At 41.0% G+C, this 23,587-nt stretch overlaps 1 protein-coding gene across 1 annotated transcript in view; it reads right to left on the bottom strand.

Annotated features, from left to right (window-relative positions):
* The window catches only part of SNX7 (sorting nexin 7), a 118,988-nt gene that overhangs the window by 65,608 nt on the left and 29,793 nt on the right, over window positions 1-23,587 (bottom strand). Inside the window, exons 2-3 of the mRNA XM_063428341.1 lie at window positions 5,765-5,947; window positions 599-709 (exon numbers count right to left, since the gene is read on the bottom strand). Of these exons, the coding sequence (XP_063284411.1) occupies window positions 599-709; window positions 5,765-5,947 (294 nt within the window). The remainder of the gene's footprint in view (window positions 1-598; window positions 710-5,764; window positions 5,948-23,587) is intronic.

Below are 23,587 nucleotides of genomic sequence, written 5' to 3'. Positions count from 1 at the left end.
ACCTCCATAAATATAGTAAACATCTTACTGTATTCAAGCCAGAAGCTGCAAATCTGCATGCTGTTAGACTCAGGAAAATCAAGCAGTCTGCTGACATGTGATAGCCTGATCCAATCACAGTGCTTCCCCATAGGATTGGCTGAGACTGACAAGGAAGCAGATCAGGGGCAGAGCCAGCATGATTCAAACACAGCCCTGGCCAATCAGCATCTCCTCATAGAGCTGAATTTAATCAATGAATCTCTATGAGGAAAGTTCAGTGTCTGCACGCAGTGGGAGGAGACACTGAAACACAGGATGCTCGTGCACAGCAGATCTGAGTGGATGGAGGCATATTATGCCTCCATCAACTCCGAAGTCCCTCTGGTTCACTCTGAGTGACTGCAACTGGAGGTGTTCCTAGCTTTCAATGTAAACACTGTATTTTCTCAGAAAATACAGTGTTTACATGAGAAAGGCTGCAGGGAGCTATAGTTCTCACCTGAACAACCCCATTAAGCCGAAGTTGTTCAGGTGACTATACTGTCCCTTTAAATAATAAAGAAATACAAATATTATATACATAATACACATGATATATGAAAATTAAAACACTTACAGGAATTATCAACGAAGGGTGGGCATCTTCAAGTCTGCTTTTAAGCCAAAGGAAATCCTGATAGCGTCTCCGGACTTCAAACTCACTTGAGTCAAATTCACTTCGAGTTGTCTGAAAAAGTAATACATTCAAGATTAGAAAATTAGCTTCTCTATATCTGCAATACATTTTACAACATTCTATGCAGTCCCCATATGGTAAAATCATGTTATAGAGACACAAAGCAGGAACTTATGCCATTCTGTACATGGTCTACCATTCACACAATTTAAAATAATAGCACCTATAGCAAGGCAGTAATGCGTTACCATGACAACAACATGATTACAACTATTTGGATAAAATTTGGGACTGGATGAATGGAGCATAATGAAATAAATCACACTGAAGCAAACCTATATTTTACAATAGCAGGTAGAGCTTGAATAAAAAAAAATACACTTCAGGAGCAAATGTTAAATAAAAAAAAATATTTACAGTATTTTTTTTTTTCACAAAGTTGCAAGACAATAGCTACCTACATCTGTTACCACTAAAGGGAAGTTGACTGTATTTCTGTTTAATTTTCATTTATCAAGTATATCAATAAAAATATTTACAAACAAGAAAATATATATCATCAGCATGATTTGCATCAACAGTGAAACAGCTGTCCATGAGTGGTTCGCTGGCGTTGCATCTTTCCCTAGGTTGTGTTTCAAAGCGGTTGTTTACAGCAAACACAGACTCAAAGGAATCCTTGTTTAAAATGGAATGAGGCAAAATGTGATTCTTTGCTAAACTAATTTGCATATGCCCACCCAGAATACTTTGCGGTAGTAACATCTCTGCTGTGATTAATATATATATATATTTATATATATATATATATATATATATATATATATATATATATATATATATATATAATAAAAGAACAAACAATTATTAATCTCTGTTTGTGATCATTTTTATTTATGGTCTTTGGTCCCTGTGGAAGCCTAATGTTGTATGAAACACGTAGGAATGTTTTTTAGGTTTTGAATTTAGATAATTAGAATTTTGGATACCTACCCTAAGTCCTACACATTATACGTGGTGAGGAGTTCGCAATCAGGAGGATATATTGGATAGCCCCCAGAGGCACGAAGAGGGGCTATCCATTTACCATTTGTTCTGTGAGTGTACTTTTCACTGCATAGTGTTTTATTTTGTTTAGACTGTATTATGCTATGTTGTGATCCTTTTCGTACAGGGGACCCCCCATATGTCCACCCATGAGCATTATGTCAGGGGCTTTATTTATAAAAAGAGAGGCGTAGTCTGGCCACCAAACATGGCTGCTTGATCCCAGGCTAATGCCAAGTCTCCAGCTACCTGGTTTCCTAGCAAAGACACCTCATATAGGGAAGAATTCTAAAGAGTTGGGCACTACAAAGCCCCAGATATCCACAAGGGTTCCATTACACCATCCCTGCAGCAATATGTTACCACCCCGGTGGAGCTGGCAACGCAACCTATGCTGACTGAGGCCTACACCACTCATCGGAGGTGTCCCTGCTCAACTCGCCACCTTCAAGACATGAAACAGACCAGGCCTATTGGAGCGTGGACTGGGTGAGTCTCAGAACAGCACTCCTGACTAAGATGACCTGCAGGAGGCAAGAACTGCTAACCAGACCTCCATATAGGCAGATCTGTACTTATTCTGACAGGAGATGAAGGTGCTCACAGACTGCATATCCACATTTGATGCAAACCACACTGCAACCACGGCTCTACATATTGAAGACTAAGACGAATGGGGATGCAGGCTGAACCTCACACTTGGTAATATCGGAGGCAAATGTGTAATTGGAAGGTTTTTTTCAAGATCACTGTACGCCAACTATACAGCTGCTACTTTAAATAATAAAGCAGGGGTGACTTAATTGCTTTAACTTCAATGTCAAAATGGCAGGGAAAGGGTCCTTCAAGACATTTCAGAAGTAATTTAGGCTGCTGATTCGAATAAAAAAACTCCACAGTAATATACATAAACGTTTATTTACACACATTATATAAATACACACCCTTTAACAATATAGTAAATATATAGAAATAAGATTTTCTTTGCAAGTTGCCTTTGACGGTATATAAAAAATGAGCTTGCAATAGCTGCAGATCTTGTGTCTGCAGCTATTGCAAGCCCCCCCCCCCCTTCTTCCCCAGCAAAAACTTTCAGTTTTTGAACTGACCAATCAGAGGCTCCTCAGAGAATAGCCTCTGTGGTCTTGCCACATGCGGTTTTAATTCACACTTCTCTGTAGTACAGCTCATTGAGAATGATTAGCAGACATGACCTAGCTCAGCGCCCCGGCTGTGGAGCTAATAAAAGCAGAAGAAAATCTCCCCAGCTGTCTGACAGCAGGTAAGGCGTTTCAACAGTAATTTAAGTGATTATTTCTATTGGGAAAAGAGGCAAGAAAAAGGAAAATAAGTTAAGCACTTTATATGTTTGGCATCTTCCTTAACGCCTTAAGGACCAAACTTCTGGAATAAAAGGGAATCATGACATGTCACACATGTCATGTGTCCTTAAGGGGTTAAAGAGCAAGAGGTTTACATTTACATCTGTGTATATCCTCTAGTACATAGGTTCTCAACCTCTGGGACGTTAAAACCACAAGCAGAAGATATGCCAAGAGCTGGCCAGCTGATGGCAGATGCCTCCTCTGCCCAAATGTGTGGTGTCCGGAGCAGAGCACGGAATGATATAGGGAAAGAATCCACTCCAGCTCTCCCAAAACTAGAGAGGCTGATTGGACTTAAAAAGAAGAAAAAAATAAATAGATGAGTGAGTGTGTGTGAGAGAGAATATGTATGTCAGTCAATGTGTAAATGTGTGTGTGTGTGTCAGTAACCTGTGTGTAAATGTGTGTGTGTCAGTACCCTGTGTGTAAGTGTGCGTGTGTCAGTACCCTGTGTGTAAGTGTGCGTGTGTCAGTACCCTGTGTGTAAGTGTGCGTGTGTGTAACTATTAAGTCTGTATTCTATTTTTCACATCCTCACATTCTCCTTACATACACAATATTCACATAACTTCATTTTTATTTTAAAGATATTATTTACTACCTTTAATCAGGCTTGCTCTCCAATGTGATTAACTTAAATATCAGTGTTTACACATTTAATTTGGAATTTAAAATCAATATAATTTAATTTATAGAGGCAGCGGTACTAAGGAATTATTTTTTTCAGACCTGCAGGGGTAGTTCTCCATAAAAGGGTGAGAAACACTACTCTAGTAGAATGTCTATATAAACACAAATTTAGAAGACAATACACAGTTGGTTTCAAAAATGGTCTCTAATTTATGAAAAATAAAGACTTAAATATGGATAAAAACACCAGATATTTATTTTCATTTTGTTAACATAACATCCTACTTCAAATGTAATAAATGAAATGAACATGTGCAAAATTAACTGGTAGAAATGTCAGAGTACTTTGCACACATTACTGAAAAGTATTACATTCATAGCTACACAGGAAAATCTATAAATAAAATATTTCTGCTTCAACGTTTAGGACACGACAGGAATGCTGTGGATTGGAACACTTCGGCAACATACTGTAATTCCTTCATTGAACTCCAGTGTCTCAAAATGTTTGAAGCACCTTCTAATTCCACACCTTTTAATGAATGGAGGTAATTCCTCTAATAACATGCTGTCTGCTAATACGATTATCAGTTTTAACAGTATTTTTAGTCTAAGTGGTCGACAATGAAGAAGTGGTTTAGGCAGTACATATGGGATTACCAACAATTCATAATACGGCTTTGCTCTGAATAAAAGATACAAGGAGGAAATTATTTTTATAAACCCTGCACTTCCAGTTTTCTTAACTTTCCAACACTGCATGCCCAAAAAAATAAAAATAAAAAATTAGAGAAGGTAGATCGTGCGGATTTGGAATTGTAAGTCTAACTAAAGCCATGTAAACAATTCTGCGAACAGAAATCATAATTTACAAAGCGATTTAGAAAAAAAAAATATATATATACACTTTGTACATTTTAACAAATTCTATAGATAATGTATTACAAAAAAACAAAAAAAACTAAGATACTCATTTTAAAAGTTGCCAGCTGAAACATTGCCAAGTTGATCTTCTTTGAGTTGAAGGCAATAACCACCCATCAATCAGGAGCATCACATCCTGGTTTATGTGGACAAATATTATCCCATGATTTCCTGTCCACCAAGAGATATCCCAAATGACCAGTTTAAATTATCATACATATCATGCTAAGAAATGTTCACTATTAGGTGAACAGGGCTGTGTTGACTGTTCTGCAGACTACACATACTTTTCTTCATGCTTATTACGGTACTACGTTTGTGGTATCACAGTTCCCATTCTGTGCCCCCTTCCTACTGTGTTTTTTCAAACAAACGCCTTGAGAAAGGTACATACCATTCTCTTTCTCCGGTTTTTATGAACCACCTTGAAGCTTTACCTGACTGATTTAAACCACTCCGAGGTGCCCCTGCCATGTAACAGTCCATGCTACAGCGAATGTTCTGAAAGCGGATGTGCGTAGAACAATGCTTCACACTGAAATGCTGCACATACACACTGCAATCACCATGACCACCTCAAAACATTGAAATAGTCACAATACTTGGAGTAGCCCTTTAGGTCCATTACAATCAAGAGGGCTCCTTTTATAAAAGGAATGAAATAGATTTATGTACTATGCTGGTTTTCCATCAAAATGTTAATTTAAACGTGTGTGGCAGAATGAAACTGCTTTCCCATCAATGTAAACAAAACACTGAATATACAATGTACTGATTTAGTTGACATTACGTGTGCTATTCAGAAGGCAGTAAAGGCTGAAACTATTTCTTTTGCACTAGAAATACTCTTAGCAGAAATTATAGGACTGATGGAAAATACATGGAACAATTATATATATTTAATCAAATAATGGACTTTAACTTAGTAGAAGACAAGATCTGTCATACATATTTGTCAATGTTTATATATTGTTAACTCTGCTTCACCAGAATTCACTTTATTGCCCACCATACCCAATGGCTCGACTATTTATGCAAATCACTGCTATTTTATATTGAACCATAAATAAAAATGGGAATAATCAGATAATGCTGGGCACATGGTCATATATACACTCACCTTTGTAGCAATCCTGTATGTGATGAAGGTTTCAATTGCTGTGATGTGGCTTTCTGGTTCGTCAACTGTAATGAAGATATCCTTGACATCTGGCTCGTCCTCAAACTTGTACTGGTTGGTCATGGACGACGGTGATGTCAATATTAGAGGACTGAATGAATTTCCATCAGTCAATGTTGTATCCTACTGGCACAAAAGATATTCAACATGTCAGGGAACCACTTAACATGTTTTCATCACAACATTATATCTGAAGCAGCAGATATCAAGTGCTTGTTACAGAAAAATAATCACTCTGCAATAGTGTTGCACTACTTTTTTTTTTATTTATTTTTTTAAAAAGCTCATACATAAAAGTGCATAGTTTAATAGATACATTGGAGTTTTTTTTTAAAAAAAAGTAGCACAACACTATTGTATGGTGATTCAATGTATGCATTTTATCTGGAAATTGCAAGTTTGAAAGTGCATAAAATTGTTTGTGCAGCAGCACTTTTAGCATTTTCAATTACATAGTTAAAGTGCCCTAGTATTTTTTAGGGTTTTATGTTTGTTACATAAACTTAACAAGTTTATTAAAAAGGCACCAAATGCATTGTTAAAATACAAATAAATTTATTTTAAATAAGCAAAAATTAGCAAATGTAATGCTATACGTAGGCTCTGCAACACACAACTACACACACACACCCACATGTATATTTATATAAATAGGTTTAGTCTGATTGGTTTCTGGATAAAAATTGCTTTTAGATACAGTGATTTAAAAAAATAAATGTAATATCTCTACTGTTTCTTCCTTTTGGATCTCACAGCACTAACACGCTTGCTAAACATGTTAGTGTGTCTAAAATTAAAATTCCTCTTTCTTTGTGCATTATACATTTGTAAGAGACATGAAGATATTGTAGTAGAGAAGGGCAAATATAAATATTAACGAATTTAACTGTTATGAGTAGCTTAACAAAACACAATTTGTGAAAGCAATTTGTGTATCAAGTTGACCGGATGAGTCAAATTTGTAACTTAAACTGATGATGAGGACACCTTGTGACCAGTTCTATGAAAGACAAGTCCTGCAAAATGTGACTAGATCCACATAGATATTGCTTATTCGAACAGTAATATTTAGAGTGGCAACAATGGAGTAATAGCAGGTGCAGGCAGCAACACTGAAACTTGGTCACGCAAAGTCTGGGAGGTCTTGCATACCACAGGTCTCTTGATCTTGGTCATCTGGCTGTGCCCAACCCCTACCGCACAAAAAATAAATGCAGGCATAAGTTCAATAGAAACTTGTAGAATTAATAAGTGCCAAGTGCACTGTAAAATAGAACAGGGCTACAAACTACTACTGGATTGATCTGCACTTATTGATACAGATAACTCCTGCCATATAGCCAGCCTCCCACCCATATTTCCAGTCTCTGTCCCACCTCCTCATATCTACATTTTATGATTTTAGAAAAAATGGCCCTGTATCTTTGTAACATGCTCATTCAGCATTATCAGCTAATTAGTCTACTGGTGTAATAGCCAATTAGAAGAGTAGAGGTTGGAAACTCAAGTTCTATCAGAGATAGTGCACTAATAAATAAACATTTGTTTTGCCAACTCATAAATTACAGATAATCTATACAGTGTTTATATTAGAAACTATCAGCATCTGGAGCAGTTTCTGAATTATTTTTTTAATGAAAACCATATTATACCAGCCTCAGTTTAAAATGTATCAGAATTGTTCCATTATGCCTAGAAACACTGGGCTTTAACTTTCTGGTGAGAACATTCTGGTGGAATCATTGCTCCCAGAATGGCATCCCAGGTATCAAGTGATACCTGGTTCTGCCCTCTGTCCTGGGACCATATTCAGTGCCCCTAGACTGACATGAGCTGTATGCAGTACTCAAAGTAAGAGCTGTAATACATGGCTGAAACTGTGTGTACACGTTGTTAAGTCCCTGCTAATACCAGGGAGACAAAGGTATCAATTGATTTCAGTAATATGGTAGTACCTGAACAGGCTGAAATCCAGCTGGCATTCCTATCCTTACGTATGCGGAATACCAGAACACAATATTGATAAATCCTGTCAATAGCCAAAATCTGGCATCTGAATGCCCCATGATGCTACAGGACTATATATGCAAATCTGGACCAGGGTCATCAAGGAAACTAAATTGCCCAAGTTCATAAAACAATGGAATTTCAAATAAAACCCACATTTAAAGGGAATCTCCAGTGCCAGGAAAACAATCTGTTTTCCTGGCACTGGAGGGTCCCTCTCCCTCCCACCCCCCAATCCCCGGTTACTGAAGGGTGAAAACCCCTTCAGTCACTTACCTGAGGCAGCGACGATGTCCCTCGTCGCGGTCTCCTCCTTCGCGGCGCTCCTCCTCTGCATTGCGTCGGACGGTGGGCGAGACTGATCCCGCCCACCGGCCGAGGAGACCTAATACGCATGCGCATGGAGTGTGGAGTGTCCCTTTAAAGTTTACGCATGGAGTGTCCCTTTAAAGTTTACCTCTTTTACTTAAATAGCAATTAATGTAAGCATTTCTAGGTCATTTAAAATATTCTCCAACTGTAAAAAAATAATGCTTTAATTAGAAGAATTCTAATGAGGAATTTGTTTTAAAGTTTGCTTCTAGCCTCCCTTTCCATATGGCTTATGAATTCTCAGCTGGGTACATCATTAAGCATATTTCCTCTGTGAATCCTTTATATAGCATTGAGAATATTTCACATTTCATATCCAAAATAATGTTCCACAACTTTCTGACAGATATAAGATGGAATAATGCCATACTTATTATATTTTTCATGGTAAATATTTGTAGTCGCTGAATTTAAATCTGGAAGAATATTTATAATTTGATTGTTCCTCTTCTCGTATTGAAATGTTTAGCAGGGATGTATTTTACGTATGGCAGTCAGGTTGACACTACATCTACCCTGATGCTTTGCCACCATTCTGATCATAAGAACATTATTGGAGAGTAGTACACAACATCTGGAGTGCCGAAGGTTGCCTGCCCCTGGCTTAAAGCAAGGTTCTGTTTCAAATGCCATGCCGATTTACCCACAATGCATCAGTAAACTCACACAAAAAAGGGGCAAATAGCAGATATCAGGGGAAGAGGAGAACATGGATGCATCCAGATATGGACATATGGCACAAGGAAGAATAGATCATAAATATATACAAAGTCAAGTGGCACGGGAGAAAGTGTAATAAACAGAGGACATACATGAAAATCAAAAGGGAAACAGCATGGCTGCTTAAACCACTTAAGGATCACAGGACAGTCAATGGTGTCATGCAGTGCAGAGCTTTAATGCATAGACCGCCAGCCACAGTATTTATTTTAAACCCCCAAGCTGTCAGGATAAGAAGAAGAAGAAAAAAAAAAAGGATCCACAGACTGCCCTTTGTCAATTAGAACTAACCACAAAGTAGAGTTCAGCACTTCAGGAGATACTGGAAATTTCAGGAAGGTAGCTTAAACAACCAGGCAGGAAACTCTCATCCACCAGGAGACAGGAAAACAAAGAAAACCAATAAAGTGTAGTATGCACCGGTAATACAAGTTTTGAATTAGAAGAAGAGTTGCACTTACAAACAGTGGAGCTAAAAGAGCTCCTCTTGATTGCTCGAGTGGTGTGATCCCTGCCTAAGCATATAGTAGTGCTTCAAATGATCTTGACTGGTAATCAAATTATATGAGATGAAAGATAGAAGGGGATCCTATATAGTATAGTATGTTATAATATTTAAATATAACGGAGTGAGATAGCATAGGAGTTGCACTCACATTTTATGGAGGCCAGAACTATGGCTCATTTTTGACAGCATGGAGTGGTATGATCCCCACTCTGAGGATATAGGTGATGCACTGTCTCGTCCGTGATATATGCAAAATCAGAAAACAGCTATATAGCGCATACTGTGTAAAATGAATGATGAAAAAAAAAAATGCTTATGGCTTAAGAGTAGAGATGTCCCGAACAGTTCGCCGGGAACTATTCGCCGGCAAACATAGCTTGTTCGTGGTCGCCGCGGTGGGCGAACATATGCGATGTTCGGTCCGCCCCCTATTCGTCATGGAGGTGGGAGGGAGGGTCTGCTGCTGATTGGCTGGGACTGCTGACTGTGAGGTACAGGGTCAAAGTTTACTCAATGATGACGTATAGGGGGCGGACCAAACATCGCATATGTTCGCCCGCCGCGGCAACCGCGAACAAGCTATGTTCGCCGGCGAATAGTTCCCGAACTGTTCGGGACATCTCTACTTAAGAGCAAAAAAGAGAGTTTTGCTTGTTCTAGAAAGCGTTGGTGGTACACGCCCCATCGAAGAGAACTGTGTCCAGGAGTTCCAAGTGTGACAGGATGGTCCAGGATGTTTAAAGAAATTAATATCTTTAAATGGAATACAATAATAAAATAACATTTATAAAATGTAAAACCACGCATTTCACCAACAGCATACGGCTTAAAAAAAAAAAAAAAAAAAAAAAGCAGTATGCTGTTGGTAAAACAAGTTGTGTTCCTTTTTAAAGTTGTAATCTTAAAATTCAAAGCTGATATTTGAACTTTGAGAGTTGAGACTCCCAGGCCAGCTTCAAAGCAGTCTTGCAAAAACTGGAGAATGTTATCTATGGATGGGTGTAATATCGGGAACTGGTAATCCTTACACCAGAGAAGAAACTTGAACCAAATCCTAAAGTATATCCTAGAAGTTGATCTTCTAGTAGCGTGGAGTAAGACTGTTATTCTATCATCTTGCAAACCTTTGTTTCGAAGGATCAGCCTTGCAGTAGCCAAGCTGTCAACCTGAACATTTCTAGTACTTTCAAGGGCAGGTTCCTGTTCACAATGAGACAGTTTGATCTGGGAAGCTCCCAATAGTTGATAGTCATCTTCTTTAGTGCCGCAAACCAGACTCTGTTTGGCCAATAAGGGATTATCGCCAATATCCTCGCCTTGTCTGTTCGTATCTTGAGGAGGACCTTTGGGATTAATGGCAGAGGTGGAAAGATGTAAGCCAGTTGAAAATCCCACTTTATTGATAGAGCGTCTATCCAACTGGGTTGATCTGTTCTGAATAGGGAGGCGAAGTGGTAAACCTTCTTGTTTGATTTTCTTGCCATCAAATCTACTTCTGGTACTCCGAATTGTTCAGTCAAAATCCTGAATATGTCTAGGTTTAAAGACCATTCCTTTTGGTCCCACTTCCCCCTGCTCAAATCGTCGGCTATTACATTGTCGCTGCCTCTTATGTAAACTGCCGTGATGTCTTCCAGATTTCTTTGTGCCCGTTCCATAATTTCTGCACAAAGACTGTAAAGTTTTCTTGCTTTGGTTCCTCCCTGTCGATTGATATAAGAGACTACTGTGCGATTGTCTGACTGGATCTTGACCGCTCTTTGAAGTAACCAAGGTCTGAGGTGATGAAGAGCATACAGAACTGCCAATAATTCTCTGAAATTTGTAGAATCCTCTGCTTCCCTTGATGACCATTTTCCTTGGAACATGGTGGAGCCTAAGTGGGCTCCACAACCTGAGTTTGAAGCGTTTGTGGTGACTATCAGCCAGACCTTTGGCTGAAAAGATAAACCTCCTGAAAGGCACTCTGAGGTTTTCCACCAATCTAGTTGAGTTTTCACCTGAGGGGAAAACAAGAATCTTTCATCTAGATCTTCCTCTTTTTTTGACCAGGAAGTCAGGATGTTCCACTGTAATAATCTGACCTCCGATCTTGCCCATTTGACTGCCGGGAAGGTGGCTGTAAGAAGTCCCAAAACGCTCATGGCCTCTCTGAAGGAACAACTTCTCATCCTTTGGAGGTTGGAAATCGTTTTTCTGATCTTCCTCCTTTTCCGTTTGGGAAGAAATATTGACATGGAGACTGAATTGATCTCGAAACCGAGAAACTCTATTACTCTTGTTGGAATGCAAACTGATTTTTTTAGATTCAAGATTGAAATACCCTTTTCCCTCAAATGAGCCGTTAGAGGAGACAGGATCTTTGTAAATATCCTTGGAGCGGATGGCAGACTGAACGGCAGAGCCCTGAACTGGAAATGAATGGTGGAACTTCCTCTTCTTATTGCAAATCTTAAATATTTCTTTGAAGTGGTTGCCATCGTAACATGTAGATACGTATCCTTTAAGTCTATTTTTACCATAAGGTCGCCTCTTTGTAATAGAGGAAAAATCGATGCGATTGATTCCATACGGAATCTGTGATAGGGGATAAACTGATTTATCTTCTTTAAATCCAGAATGGGACGAAAGGAGCGGTCCGGTTTTGGAACCAGAAACAGTCTTGAATAGACTCCCCGAAATTCTTGTTTTTGTGGAACTTTTTCTATAACCCTTTTGTGTAGAAGCAGCATGGTCTGATAATATAGAGCCAGAGATCTTTTTGCGGACTGGTATGTTGATAGTAGAAACCTTGCTCTTGGTTTCTTCAAAAAAAAATAATCTTGTGTCCCCTTTGGATAAAAATATTGGAGCCTTCCTCCCACACTTCTGGCGTCAAAAACGTCTCCCTTTGTCTCTGAAGGTTCTTTTGACCTCATTTCTTTGTTCAAATTTCCGGCTTTTATCCTTCCTTTGAAAAAAATTGTGGTCTCTCTTGAAAAGATCTCCTACTTTTGAATTGGTAATTTCTGTACCCTGGTCTCCAGGAGAACTTCTTATCTTGAGGAAGTGCCTTTTTGGTTTCTGACATTTGTCTTATGATTTCCTCTAAAGGAGCGCCGAATAATTTAGATTTTTCCAGTGGTAGTTCACAAAGGACTGATTTAGATGCTCTATCCGCCGACCAAGACGTTAACCATAAGGTACGTCTTGTCACAGAAGACAAACCCATGATCCTGGATGCCAATTTAAGAACTTCTACTGACATATCCAAAAGGAATTAATTTGCCAAATGCATGTTCTGAAACATGTGACTAAGATCATTAACCTGGCCAGAAGATAAATTTTCCTGGACTGAATTTAGCCAAACGCCATTTGCTCTGGCTACTGCTTCTCCTGCCAATAAAGCTTTGCATTGGAAACCGGCCGTCTGATAAGCCCGCCTACACGAGGTTTCGGCTCTTTTATCCATAGGATTCTTTAAGGCTGCAGTCTCCCCTATAGGGATAGTGGTTCTTTTAGCAATCTGTGCCACCTGAACATCAACTTTTGGGAGATCTTCCCACATAACTTCGCTAGCCAGCCTGAAGATATCCTTTAAGTGTCTGGAAATAAAGGCACGCTTCTCCGGGTTTTTCCATTCCCTAAATATTATATCAACCAGGCTTTGTTGCACAGAAAAACCTCCTTTGGGGTTTTCTGATCCTTGAGGTAGGATTGTAAGATTAACTTCTTTTTCGGATTGCCTTCGAAGAAAACCCCACTGGTTCACTTGATGAGGATCCTGATTCCTCTGATTCCATAGAGGAAGAACATTCTCCCGAAGATGATTCAGATGTAGAAGTTCTTCTTTTATTGATCTTCTGTTGAATGGGGGCTTCTACCATTTTAGATTCTTTAATAGTGTCCAAGGTCTGGGCCAAATTCTCTTGGAACCAGGTTAGGAAAGATTGCATATCCTTTTGCTTATCTCTTTCCAAGGAGTTTGCAGTACACTGACAGCATATTTTCTTCCTAGATCCGTCTGGAAGAGGAGTTGCACATTCGCTGCAAACTATATATATATATATATATATATATATATATATATATATATATATATGTTTGGATTTTACCGTAGCCTTTCTAGGCGTGGGGGTAGTCAGTTTCTCCTTTTCCATGTCAGGATAGGCTGGACTAGACATATCTGTAAAAAATATAAAACGGAGGCTTCTTTTCAGAATGATTATTTCTTCAGAAAGTATTTTAAAGTAAAGATTTTATTAATCTTACCTCAAAATACCTGAGCCGTGTGGGGGGGCACCAAGTTTACAACCTTTCTGTAGCTGATTGCCAGTAACAGCTTCCGCTACAGATACTAACCACATTAGTAAACCACAAAAACACTCACTGAGCGTGCACACTGTAACTATTAATAAACGGCTAGTACCAATTAGCTGGTATAAAAAAAAAAAATTTAAACTTGGCAACAGGGTGGGAACAAGACGTTCTGTTGCAATAGGATGAAAAGGGATTTAGTGGTTATCAATTACCGTATATACTCGAGTATAAGTCGGGTTTTTCAGCACATTTATTGTTCTGAAAAACCCCACTTGACTTATACTCTAGTCAATGTCTGTATTATGGCAATTTACATTGCCATAATACAGACTGGGGGCTGGCAGGAAGCTCTTACTTACCTCTCCTGCAGCTCCTGTCAGCTCCCTTCTCCTCCGCGCCGGTCCGGTCAGCTCCCTCCGCAAGTCCCAGTGTAAGCCTCGCGAGAGCCGCGGGGTCATAGCGCGGCCGCGAGACTTACACTGGGACTTGCAGAGGGAGCTGACCGGACTGGCGCGGAGGAGTAGGGAGCTGACAGGAGCTGCAGGAGAGGTAAGTAAATGCTTCCTGCCAGCCCCCCTGCTACACAGTGCACACCACTGGACCACCAGGGAGTGAGAGCCCCCATCCCTGGCCAGCTAACAAGCAGGGAGGGGGGGATGAAAAAATAACTAAAAATTTTAATAATAAAATAATAATAAAAAAAAAATGAAAAAATATTAATATAACAAAAAAAATATTAAAATTATAATAATTAAAAAATAATAATAAAAATGCCCACCCTCACACACACACACTGCATTCATTATATACACACACTGTAAATAAATATTTTATATAATTTTTTTAAGGATCTAATTTTATTTAGAAATTTACCAGAAGCTGCTGCATTTCCCAGCCTAGTCGATAAGTTTTCCCAGTTTTTTGGGGTAAAATTAGGGGCCTCCGCTTATATTCGGGTCGGCTTATACTAGAGTATATACGGTAGTTAACACTTGAACAAATACTGATCTAAAGTTTTGGGGGGTTAGTGGCAACCAATAACAAGTCACAACAAGGTTGTAAAAAAGTTAGAAAGCATTTGCCAAGTAGCTGTAAGCAGCTGTCATAAAAAAAAAAAAAAAATTGTAGACAGCCACTCCTTAAGGACCAGCTTTCAGTAGCGGATGCCGGTAACTCCCTTGTTACCACTGTTAAATGTTGCAGTCGGTAGCCAGTCGCTAAATGCTAAGAGTAGCAACAGATATTTTAAGAGAGCAGCAGCTGGCCACTAAAAAGAAGTAACAAGGTTTTTAAACAAGCACTTGGTGTCTCCAAAAAAGGAACATGACCAAATCTAGAATCTCCTTAAGACCTGCAGTGGTTATGGTACTGCAGTCTTCTATTCCTTTCCCAATAGCTGAGCATAAGTGATTATAACTGCAGTTAGGAGGTAGAGGAATAGTGTAGATGAATGCAGCTTCCAAGATGATTCTCCCCAGCAAGTAGAATATTCCCCAACCATGAGCCTAGACTTCATGAAGGGTGTAACAGGAATAACTTTTATTGATGCCACACTGGCTTTTAAAAGAAATCCTCCTGCAAGAGGACCTCCCACAGTAAACAAAGACCATAACTAATCAACATACAGATTTACAGTAACCCCCGCCCTCTCTCTGCCTGGGAGATATTGAGATAAGTTAAGAAATAACCCAATTATCTCCAGGCAGAGGGCACACAATTTTCCCAAGTTACCGACCATACACGAGGCCCCTGCCTAAAACAGTTTCCCAAATTCAGCGTGTGCGGTCGGTCAATTCAGAAAAAGGCATAAAACGAATAAAAGTCCCGAATGGATCCTCCTGGCTCATAGGAGCGATTGCTCCCCTTGTGTCAGGATCGGGACAGGGATCCAACACGCAGAGTACAAACAGGTGGTAGGTACGTATACCGGACCTTAGAATGGCCGGACTAACGTAAAGAGTAAGCAAAGAATGGTCTAGAGACAAGCCGAGGTAGAGGGAACGAGAGAGCAGGTAAACGAGAGACAAGCCGGGTCAAAAGGGTAACAGGGGTAAGCAGAGTAGAATAAACAAGCCGGATCAGAACCAAAGAGCAAAATAGAGGTAAGAGCGCTGAGTGACTAGACTAGCTAGAACCACGACAGGGAAATGAACCAATACACAAAACCTCATTATATACCCTGGTTCCAAATAGATGATCACGCCCCCGACGAGTCCTGATTCGAGCTCAGGACTGATTGACAGGTCGGAACGGCTAATTGTCATGACGTCGGCTACTAGAGCCGCGTCATAAAAGGAGGCGGATCAGAGGCGTCCGGCGTGTAAACGGCCGAAATGACCGCGAGGAACGAGTGAGTCAGTTCTTCTGAGAGGACGGAATTCTCAGTATCTCACCTCCTCTGAGGTAGAGACAACAGGTACCCTGACACCTTGTCCGTATTAACAAAACTACCGAATGGCGTTCTCCTGGCTGTTCGGCAACTAAAGGAAGCAGGCGTTCGGTAGTTTCAGCAGTGGTTCGGGAGGTCGAGCGTCCGATTTTAGTTCCAGACACTCGACGACCAAGTCCCGCTGCCTCCTTTCGTGAAAACAAGATGGCCGCCGTTTTCTGTTCCATGTGGCATTCGGCTATACGAACAGCGGCCGCCCAGAGAGCGCTTAATAGATGGTTCTTTTGAAGTTAATGAGCCAGGAGGGTGGTCGGTGTTCGGTAGTTTTAAACTACCGAACTAATAGATTCAACATGCACAAAATACTGCAGAAAAAGCCTGAACATAGGAGAAAATACCAAACTCAGTCTATTTTCTTCACACTCCTCATATCAGGAGTATTGGGATATGAACATCTGGAGGCAACATATTTAAAAATATTAATGCAAATAGGAATATGTGGGGAAAAAAAAAAATCTGCACTGTTGTGGGACAGCATTTATGCCTCAAAATCTCAATTCTATGACTGCACCTAAGAACTTCCTTTCCATTTTATCACAAAACCTGCACAACCCTCCCCTCCTTTGCAAAATATTTAAAATAAAAAAAATAAAAATTATATATATATATCTCCATAACTTATCGTTAAAAATCAAACAGTGACAGCAGTGCAATGACATCGATCTCCAATTACAATCTCATTTTTGAGCAGTTTTAGTGAAGAGGTTTTTGCACTGTAATATAGCCTTTAAAATACAAAGTGGCATGTTGTCATAGTAACAGCAATGAAATCTTTCACAAAAAACATCTAAAAATGCAATGTATATCTCTAACTAATTAAATCTTCACAGCTGTCACACTTTTACACTGTTTTGAGGTATGACAGAAAATACCCATCAATCACTATAGAGTGAGTCATAATATAACAAAAAGTTGTAGAAAGAAGTATACATGAAGAGAACTTGTATGTTAAGTAAACTTGCAGAAACTTTGCTCATTATGAGGGCAATATTGCTTCGGACTTCGAAAGGAACATGTGCTTGGAATCTAGGAGCCAGAATTTTTTTTTACGCTTACAAAAATCTATTTCTTAATGATAAAAGTACAAGTACACTAAAGTGTTATTAAAGTAAAATGAATGTGTTTGTCTGTTGTGATACCCTCCAGAGTCAGGAGAGTGAGGCAAAATAGAGCTCACACCACATACAGTGAACACACACCACATCCAAACACGTTAGACGGCCAGCACACACCATATAAGAACAGTCACATTACACAGAGCCACCACACAAAACACACACCCAGCACATACAGTCAGTGCGCGCGCACGCGCACGCACACGCACACACACCAGTAGATTGTCAAGATAGAAAAGTACGTTGGGTTACCACTTTAGTCCTATTGACAAGTAGATTTTTTTTACCCCCCAAATGGGACGGGCCTGCCCAAATTACTGGGAGGTCAGCCTGGCATGAAAGCATGCCTGGCTGCCGATAAATCAACCTAACAAATGTGGGCAAGAAATGTAGGGAGTACTGTTCTAGTGCTCTCTACAGGAACCTAGAGCCTTAAATGAAGTGCAAGAACATCTAATATTATGCTTGTGCTACACTTTTATGGGGACAGTTCCTTTGTGTCGGGACTGCAGGACAGGACCTAAATCAAGACTGTTCCACTGAAATTGTGAGGCGGCATTATTAAGAACAACCAACCAATCTGAACGCAAAAAAATAAATAAAAAAAATCATGGTTAAAAAATAACAATAAAACATTTACATCTTTGTGTGCACATGTAAGGGACTGAAACAAAGCAACCACACAACCATACCAACCACAACTCAAATACACGCAGGTGCATCCTTCACAGGTGATCAAGGTTAGTTGGAAAGACAAAGGACAAAGTAGAAGTGGCTGGAGTTGGACAGAGAATAATGTTGTTATTTTTTTTTTTGGTATTTTGTGGTAGCAATTCTGATTTATAGGTCAATATAAGCAGTTAGGGACACAAATGTGACCCATGCTATTTTTTTTTTTATCTACTGCCTCTAGACATTTATTTTTTTGCTTGCTTGTTGAAAAAAAAAAAAATATATATATATATATATATATATATATATATATATATATATATATATATATATATTTATATTTATATTATTATTTTCTCACCCCTCCTGGGTGGTATGTTTATTCCTCTCTCTCAGGTCCTCTACCAGAGACCTGGGTGTTTGAGGGTTCTGCACAGTAACTGTTCCTAGAACTACACTCTTCTGGACAGCGATTTCAGATGTCCCATCCGGGATCTGTTGAAGCCACTCCCCCAACTTGGGAGTCACAGCCCAGAGTGCTTCTATCACAGCGGAGACTACTACTGCCTTTCACTTTCCACATCCTTTATAGGTTGGCAATTCTCTGGTGCAAGTAAGAATGTGGGTAAGGAACGTTTTTCCTCCTTATGGTACATGGTTGATTTCTTCTGTAGTGCATTATTATATAGATTACAATTGATTATATAGTTACTATGACACCTGTTAAGGGGTGGGATATATTAGACAGCAAGTGAACAGTCGGTTCTTGAAATTTATATGTTGGAAGGAGGAAAAAAAAAAAAAAAGGGCAAACGAAAAGATCTGGGTGACTTTGAAAAATGTCAAATAGTGACAGCTCAACAACTGGGTCAGAGCATCTTAAAAACGGCAAGTCTTGTGGGGTCTTGATGGTATGCAGTGGTTAGTACCCAACAAAAAAGTGATGCAAAGAAGGAAACCTGCTCATTGAGGCACATGGGGAGCGAAGGGTAGCCTGTCTGGTTTAATCACTTAGAACAGCCAAGATAGCTTAAATTGCTATACGACTTAATGCTGGCCATGATGGGTGTAAAAGCACACAGTAAATCATAGTTTGCTATGCTGGGGACTGCGTAGCAGCAGACCTGCCAGACTGCCCATGATGACCCCTGTCCACCTCCAAATATATCATTGTGGACATGAGCATCAGAACTGGACAATGGCACTCTGGCTGCATCACACTAGTCGATCTAAGGAGACAACTTTCGACCTTGCTGAATGCTTCCTACCAACGGGCATTCCTCGGTGCCAAATAATGTTTTTACACCAATGCAAACAAACACGGGGCATTGTTGGTGCAAATTATTGCCAAAAAAAATAAATACATGCATCCTTAGTATTTGAACTCTGCAAGGGAAATTGCGACACCTATCCAAAGAAATAGAGGCACTGCGGAAATTCTACGCAGACCTCTATACCCTCCCCTAGTCAAAAACTCCCAGTGCAGACAAAACGACTAATTTTCAGCCAAAGCATTAACTGGAAAGACACTTTCAAAAACACCTCAAGCTGGCCACGATAGAGGAATGGAGGAGAAGTTTGCCCTAGTCCTAGAGACAACCAAACCGGCAAATTCCCGGGTCCTGATGGCCTGCCAATACAATACTATATACATTTCACAGATAAATGATACCCCCCACTATTGATAGCGTTTAACTCCATAAAAGAGGGGGCCAATATCCCATCCTAAACCATGACCGCCAAAATTTTCCAAAAAAGGGCAAGAACTCTGAGCAATGTGCGAACTACCGCTTGATCTCTCTTGAATTGCGACCTCAAACTGTTCACTATTATGTTATCCCAGCGCATACTGAAATATCTCCCGGACCTTGTCCACCGGAACAAGAGGGGTTTATCCCCAAGAGAGTAGCCCGGGACAAGCCAGGTACTTGGTCTTGGCGTATGCTGCTGATATTCAGTTTTTTCGTAAGGAAACATGAAATCTTCTTGTGACGAAACCAAGCTCGCCACATTGCATTGGAGGAGCCTGGTTGTCTGTCTGCTGCCTCTGGATTATGGACCGGCAGCTAAAGGGTTAATTTTACTGTGCAGAAAGGTTTATTTTTCCCTTTCTGCACAGCCGGTCGGTAGATTCCATCTACCGAACAATCAGCTTCTTCTCAGCCTCCTCAGAGCCGTGGGAAGCCGGCCGGCGTTGTTAATGGGCCACCAAGAAGCTGGCGTGTGCCTCCTATTGACCTCCCTGAAGCCAACAAGCGTGTGCCGGCAATTGACCACCCAGTAGCTGCGGTTAACCGCAGCTTAATTGATTGTTACTGGGTGGTCGCGGTTACACTTAGCCGCCACACAATGGCGGTGTTCTGGAGCTCCCCGGGCAGCCAGCGCTGGTCTGCCCGGCTTTCCTGCACTATAAACGGACACGTTTGCGTGCAGGCAACGCTGAGCCTCCAGCCCCCTGGTTCTTATTCGGGACTTTGAATTTGTATCGCAATCTATGTGGAAGTACCCAGATAGCCTGCCATGGAGCCTGTTCGTGGAATTAAAGACTTTGGCTCCATGGCAATTAAAATGTATTCGGGTGGTCTGAGTGCCATTCACCTAATAATGTGCACTCAGACCTGGGCTATCTGGGGATATGCAACATGTCCATATTTAATGTGTAACAAGTAACTGTATATATTTTAAAGCAGATTACCGTGTTTGTGTCCCCACATGTGTAATGGAGTTTTGTCTTTGCCCTGGGAGATAATTGGATTACTTCTCCAATTATCTCCAGGGCAGAAGGGAGGAAGCCAGGATGCATTGTGGGGATGTTTTACTTCTGTAAGTCGGAAATGTGATACATGTCTGTCTATGTTACAGTCTTCCATTTGGTCCCCTAGGGGAGTGTCCACCAGGTGGGAGACCTGCATAAATACAGGGGCAGGTAGCCCTCAATAAACAGACCAATGCTTGACCCTCAACACGGAGCCTTGTCTCGTTCTTGGGGGGGATTCACTGTATGCTGTTGGAGACTGATTGCTAGGAGTGTAAGCTGATGTATGATTTTCCTGTTCGTCTGCTAGCAGCTATTTGTGAGGTTCCAGTTTGGAGTGCTATTTTGTATCCAGTTCGGGAGTTTGGTGTTCTGCAGTAGCTGTGCCTGTCTCTCAGAAAGGGGCATATCGCCTAAACAGATTTTAACCCCTTGTCTGCTGAAACGGTCCGTTACACTTCTCTATTGGTCATCATGTCAGAATTCGGAGCCCAAATATTCAAAAACGACAATCCTAAATGTCTCTATTCCAAAAACGCATAGCCCAGGCACTTAGAAAAAAGTTCACCTTCCAATGAACAGACACCTCCCTGAAGTACTTGGGCGCCTGAATTCCCAAAGATCTAACATGCCTAATATCAGATGATTGCCAATATTGACTACACTTCACAAATATCTTGACTAGTGGTCCAGATTCCACATTTCCACCTCGCTTGGTTCGGCAGGGTATGGGGTTGCCAAAATGAACATCTTGTCCAGATTGATATAATTGCTCTAGAGCATGTCCATCTCAATCCCAGAGGCATTTTTTACCACGCTGCTCCCATGATCTTGAGATTAGCATGGCACAAACTCAAGGCCCACATCAAACATGATAACCTCACACTGCCTTGACGGTGGAGGCCAGGCCCTGCCAGATTTCAAGCTGTACTACCGACCCACTCGCTTTAAGAATGGTGGAATGGTCCAAACAGGGAGTGATCAAGCTTTTTACAGGATGTTGAGACATACCTGGCTGTCAGACCGATCGCTACTCTTCCGTGGCTGGATAACCGACAGGGGTGAAGGCTTGCTGCACCACACCTGCTCGTTAGGGCGACTCTCCAGATTTGGTACTCCCAGGCCCTTAAACTGAATCTCACCTCCTTCCGTCGCTCCTTCTACCTCTAGTCCACAACAAATCCTCTTACCCAGTCTGGAAGCTGGGGTCTTCCAGACTTGCTTGGAGTTTAGCATCCCCAAATCCGCCATGCAATCAGAGCAGAGGAGGTTAAAGCACTGACGGCATTACCTATAGCCGATCCCCCAACCCTCATCATCATGCATCGCTTTCGATACAGCCAGCTAAAAGTTTCTCACCTCTATTCCCCTCAGACACACAGTAATGAGAGACCTCACCAAATTTTCAGCCTTCTGCGGCGAACCTAAACCGCCAGCTAGGAGAATATCCATCCTCTACTAAATGCTCTCCCATCTGAGGAGACTACCACTCCCGAGTTTCATGGGGAAAGCGTAGATAGCCCTTAAAAAGGGACACTCAAGGCAGCTAAAGACAAAAATTAAAAAAAAAAAGCGAATAAACTCAAAATACCTGTGGTTAGTTTCTCTTCTTTAAAATGTTTCTCAGTTTTCAGCAGTGTAACCCAGCCGCCTTAGCCATCCCCCTCTCACATTTCAACAAGTTTCTGATTTCCAGTCCCTGAAAGAAATATACCTTTTGCAGCCAATGAAAATAGAGGCATGTCTTATCTAGTGTAAGGAGTGCTTACAGCACAGACTGCACTGCAGAGACAGGGCTACAGCCCATATGTGTTCCTCTCCCTCCCCCTGTAATGCAAGTAATACATTCTCCTCCCGTCCTGGTAAGCCAGCCTCCCTAATCCCTGACCAGTTTTAACCCCTTCCCCTCCAGCAGAGAGAGAGAGAGAGAGATAACACAAAGCTCTATAGGTATTTATGAGTTTGTCTATTTATATTTATAATAAACATATGACACTATAGGAGATCTAAATGGCGATAATGTGGTGAGGAAATGTGTGTGTGATATGCAAGCTCTAATGTCTGAATGCTCAGGACTCAGAGGAGGCTTGGGCAGACATTGTCTGCATGTGTTGAACTGAGTGAAGCTCAGGCACGCGCAGTATGGAGTTTCATTACGGAATATATAACTTAACCTCTCTAAAACTGAACTCCTTGTCTTTCCTCCTCCTAATACTGATCCTCCTCTCTCACTCTCCCTTCAAGTCAGTGATATCCACATAAGTCCATCCCTACAAGCACGCTGTCTTGGCGTCATACTTGACTCTGGTCTCACCTTTGAGTCTCACATCCAGTTTGTTGCCAAGTCCTGTAGGTTCCAACTCAAAAACATAGCCCGCATCCGCCCCTTTCTTACGCAAGATGCTACCAAGGAGCTTGTCCATGCTCTAGTAATTTCCCGCATGGATTACTGTAACCCTCTCCTGATTGGTCTCCCCAAAAGCCGTACTGCCCCGCTACAGTCTGTAATGAATGCTGCAGCTAGACTGATTTTCCTATCCAGTCGGTCCTCTCACACCTCGCCCCTCTGCCAGTCCTTACATTGGCTCCCTGTATCCTATAGGAGTCAATTCAAAGTGCTAACCCATACATTTAAAGCACTGAACAATTCCAGCCCCTCTTATATCTCTTCACTGATCCAGAGGTATGCCCCTCCTCGTACCCTCCGCTCTGCCCGCGACCACCTCCTGACCGCTGCTCGCACCCGTACGGCCAACTCACGCTTGCAGGACTTCTCACGGGCGGCTCCTCTCCTATGGAATAACTTGCCTACTGCCATCAGACTCTCCCCTAGTCTTCAATCATTTAAGAAGGGCCTTAAATCCCA

Source organism: Pelobates fuscus, chromosome 7 (genome assembly GCF_036172605.1).
Source record: "Pelobates fuscus isolate aPelFus1 chromosome 7, aPelFus1.pri, whole genome shotgun sequence".
Taxonomy (NCBI): Eukaryota; Metazoa; Chordata; class Amphibia; order Anura; family Pelobatidae; genus Pelobates; species Pelobates fuscus.
The sequence above is the reverse complement of the archived record's forward strand: the minus strand, read 5'-3'. Positions and strand labels throughout refer to the sequence as shown.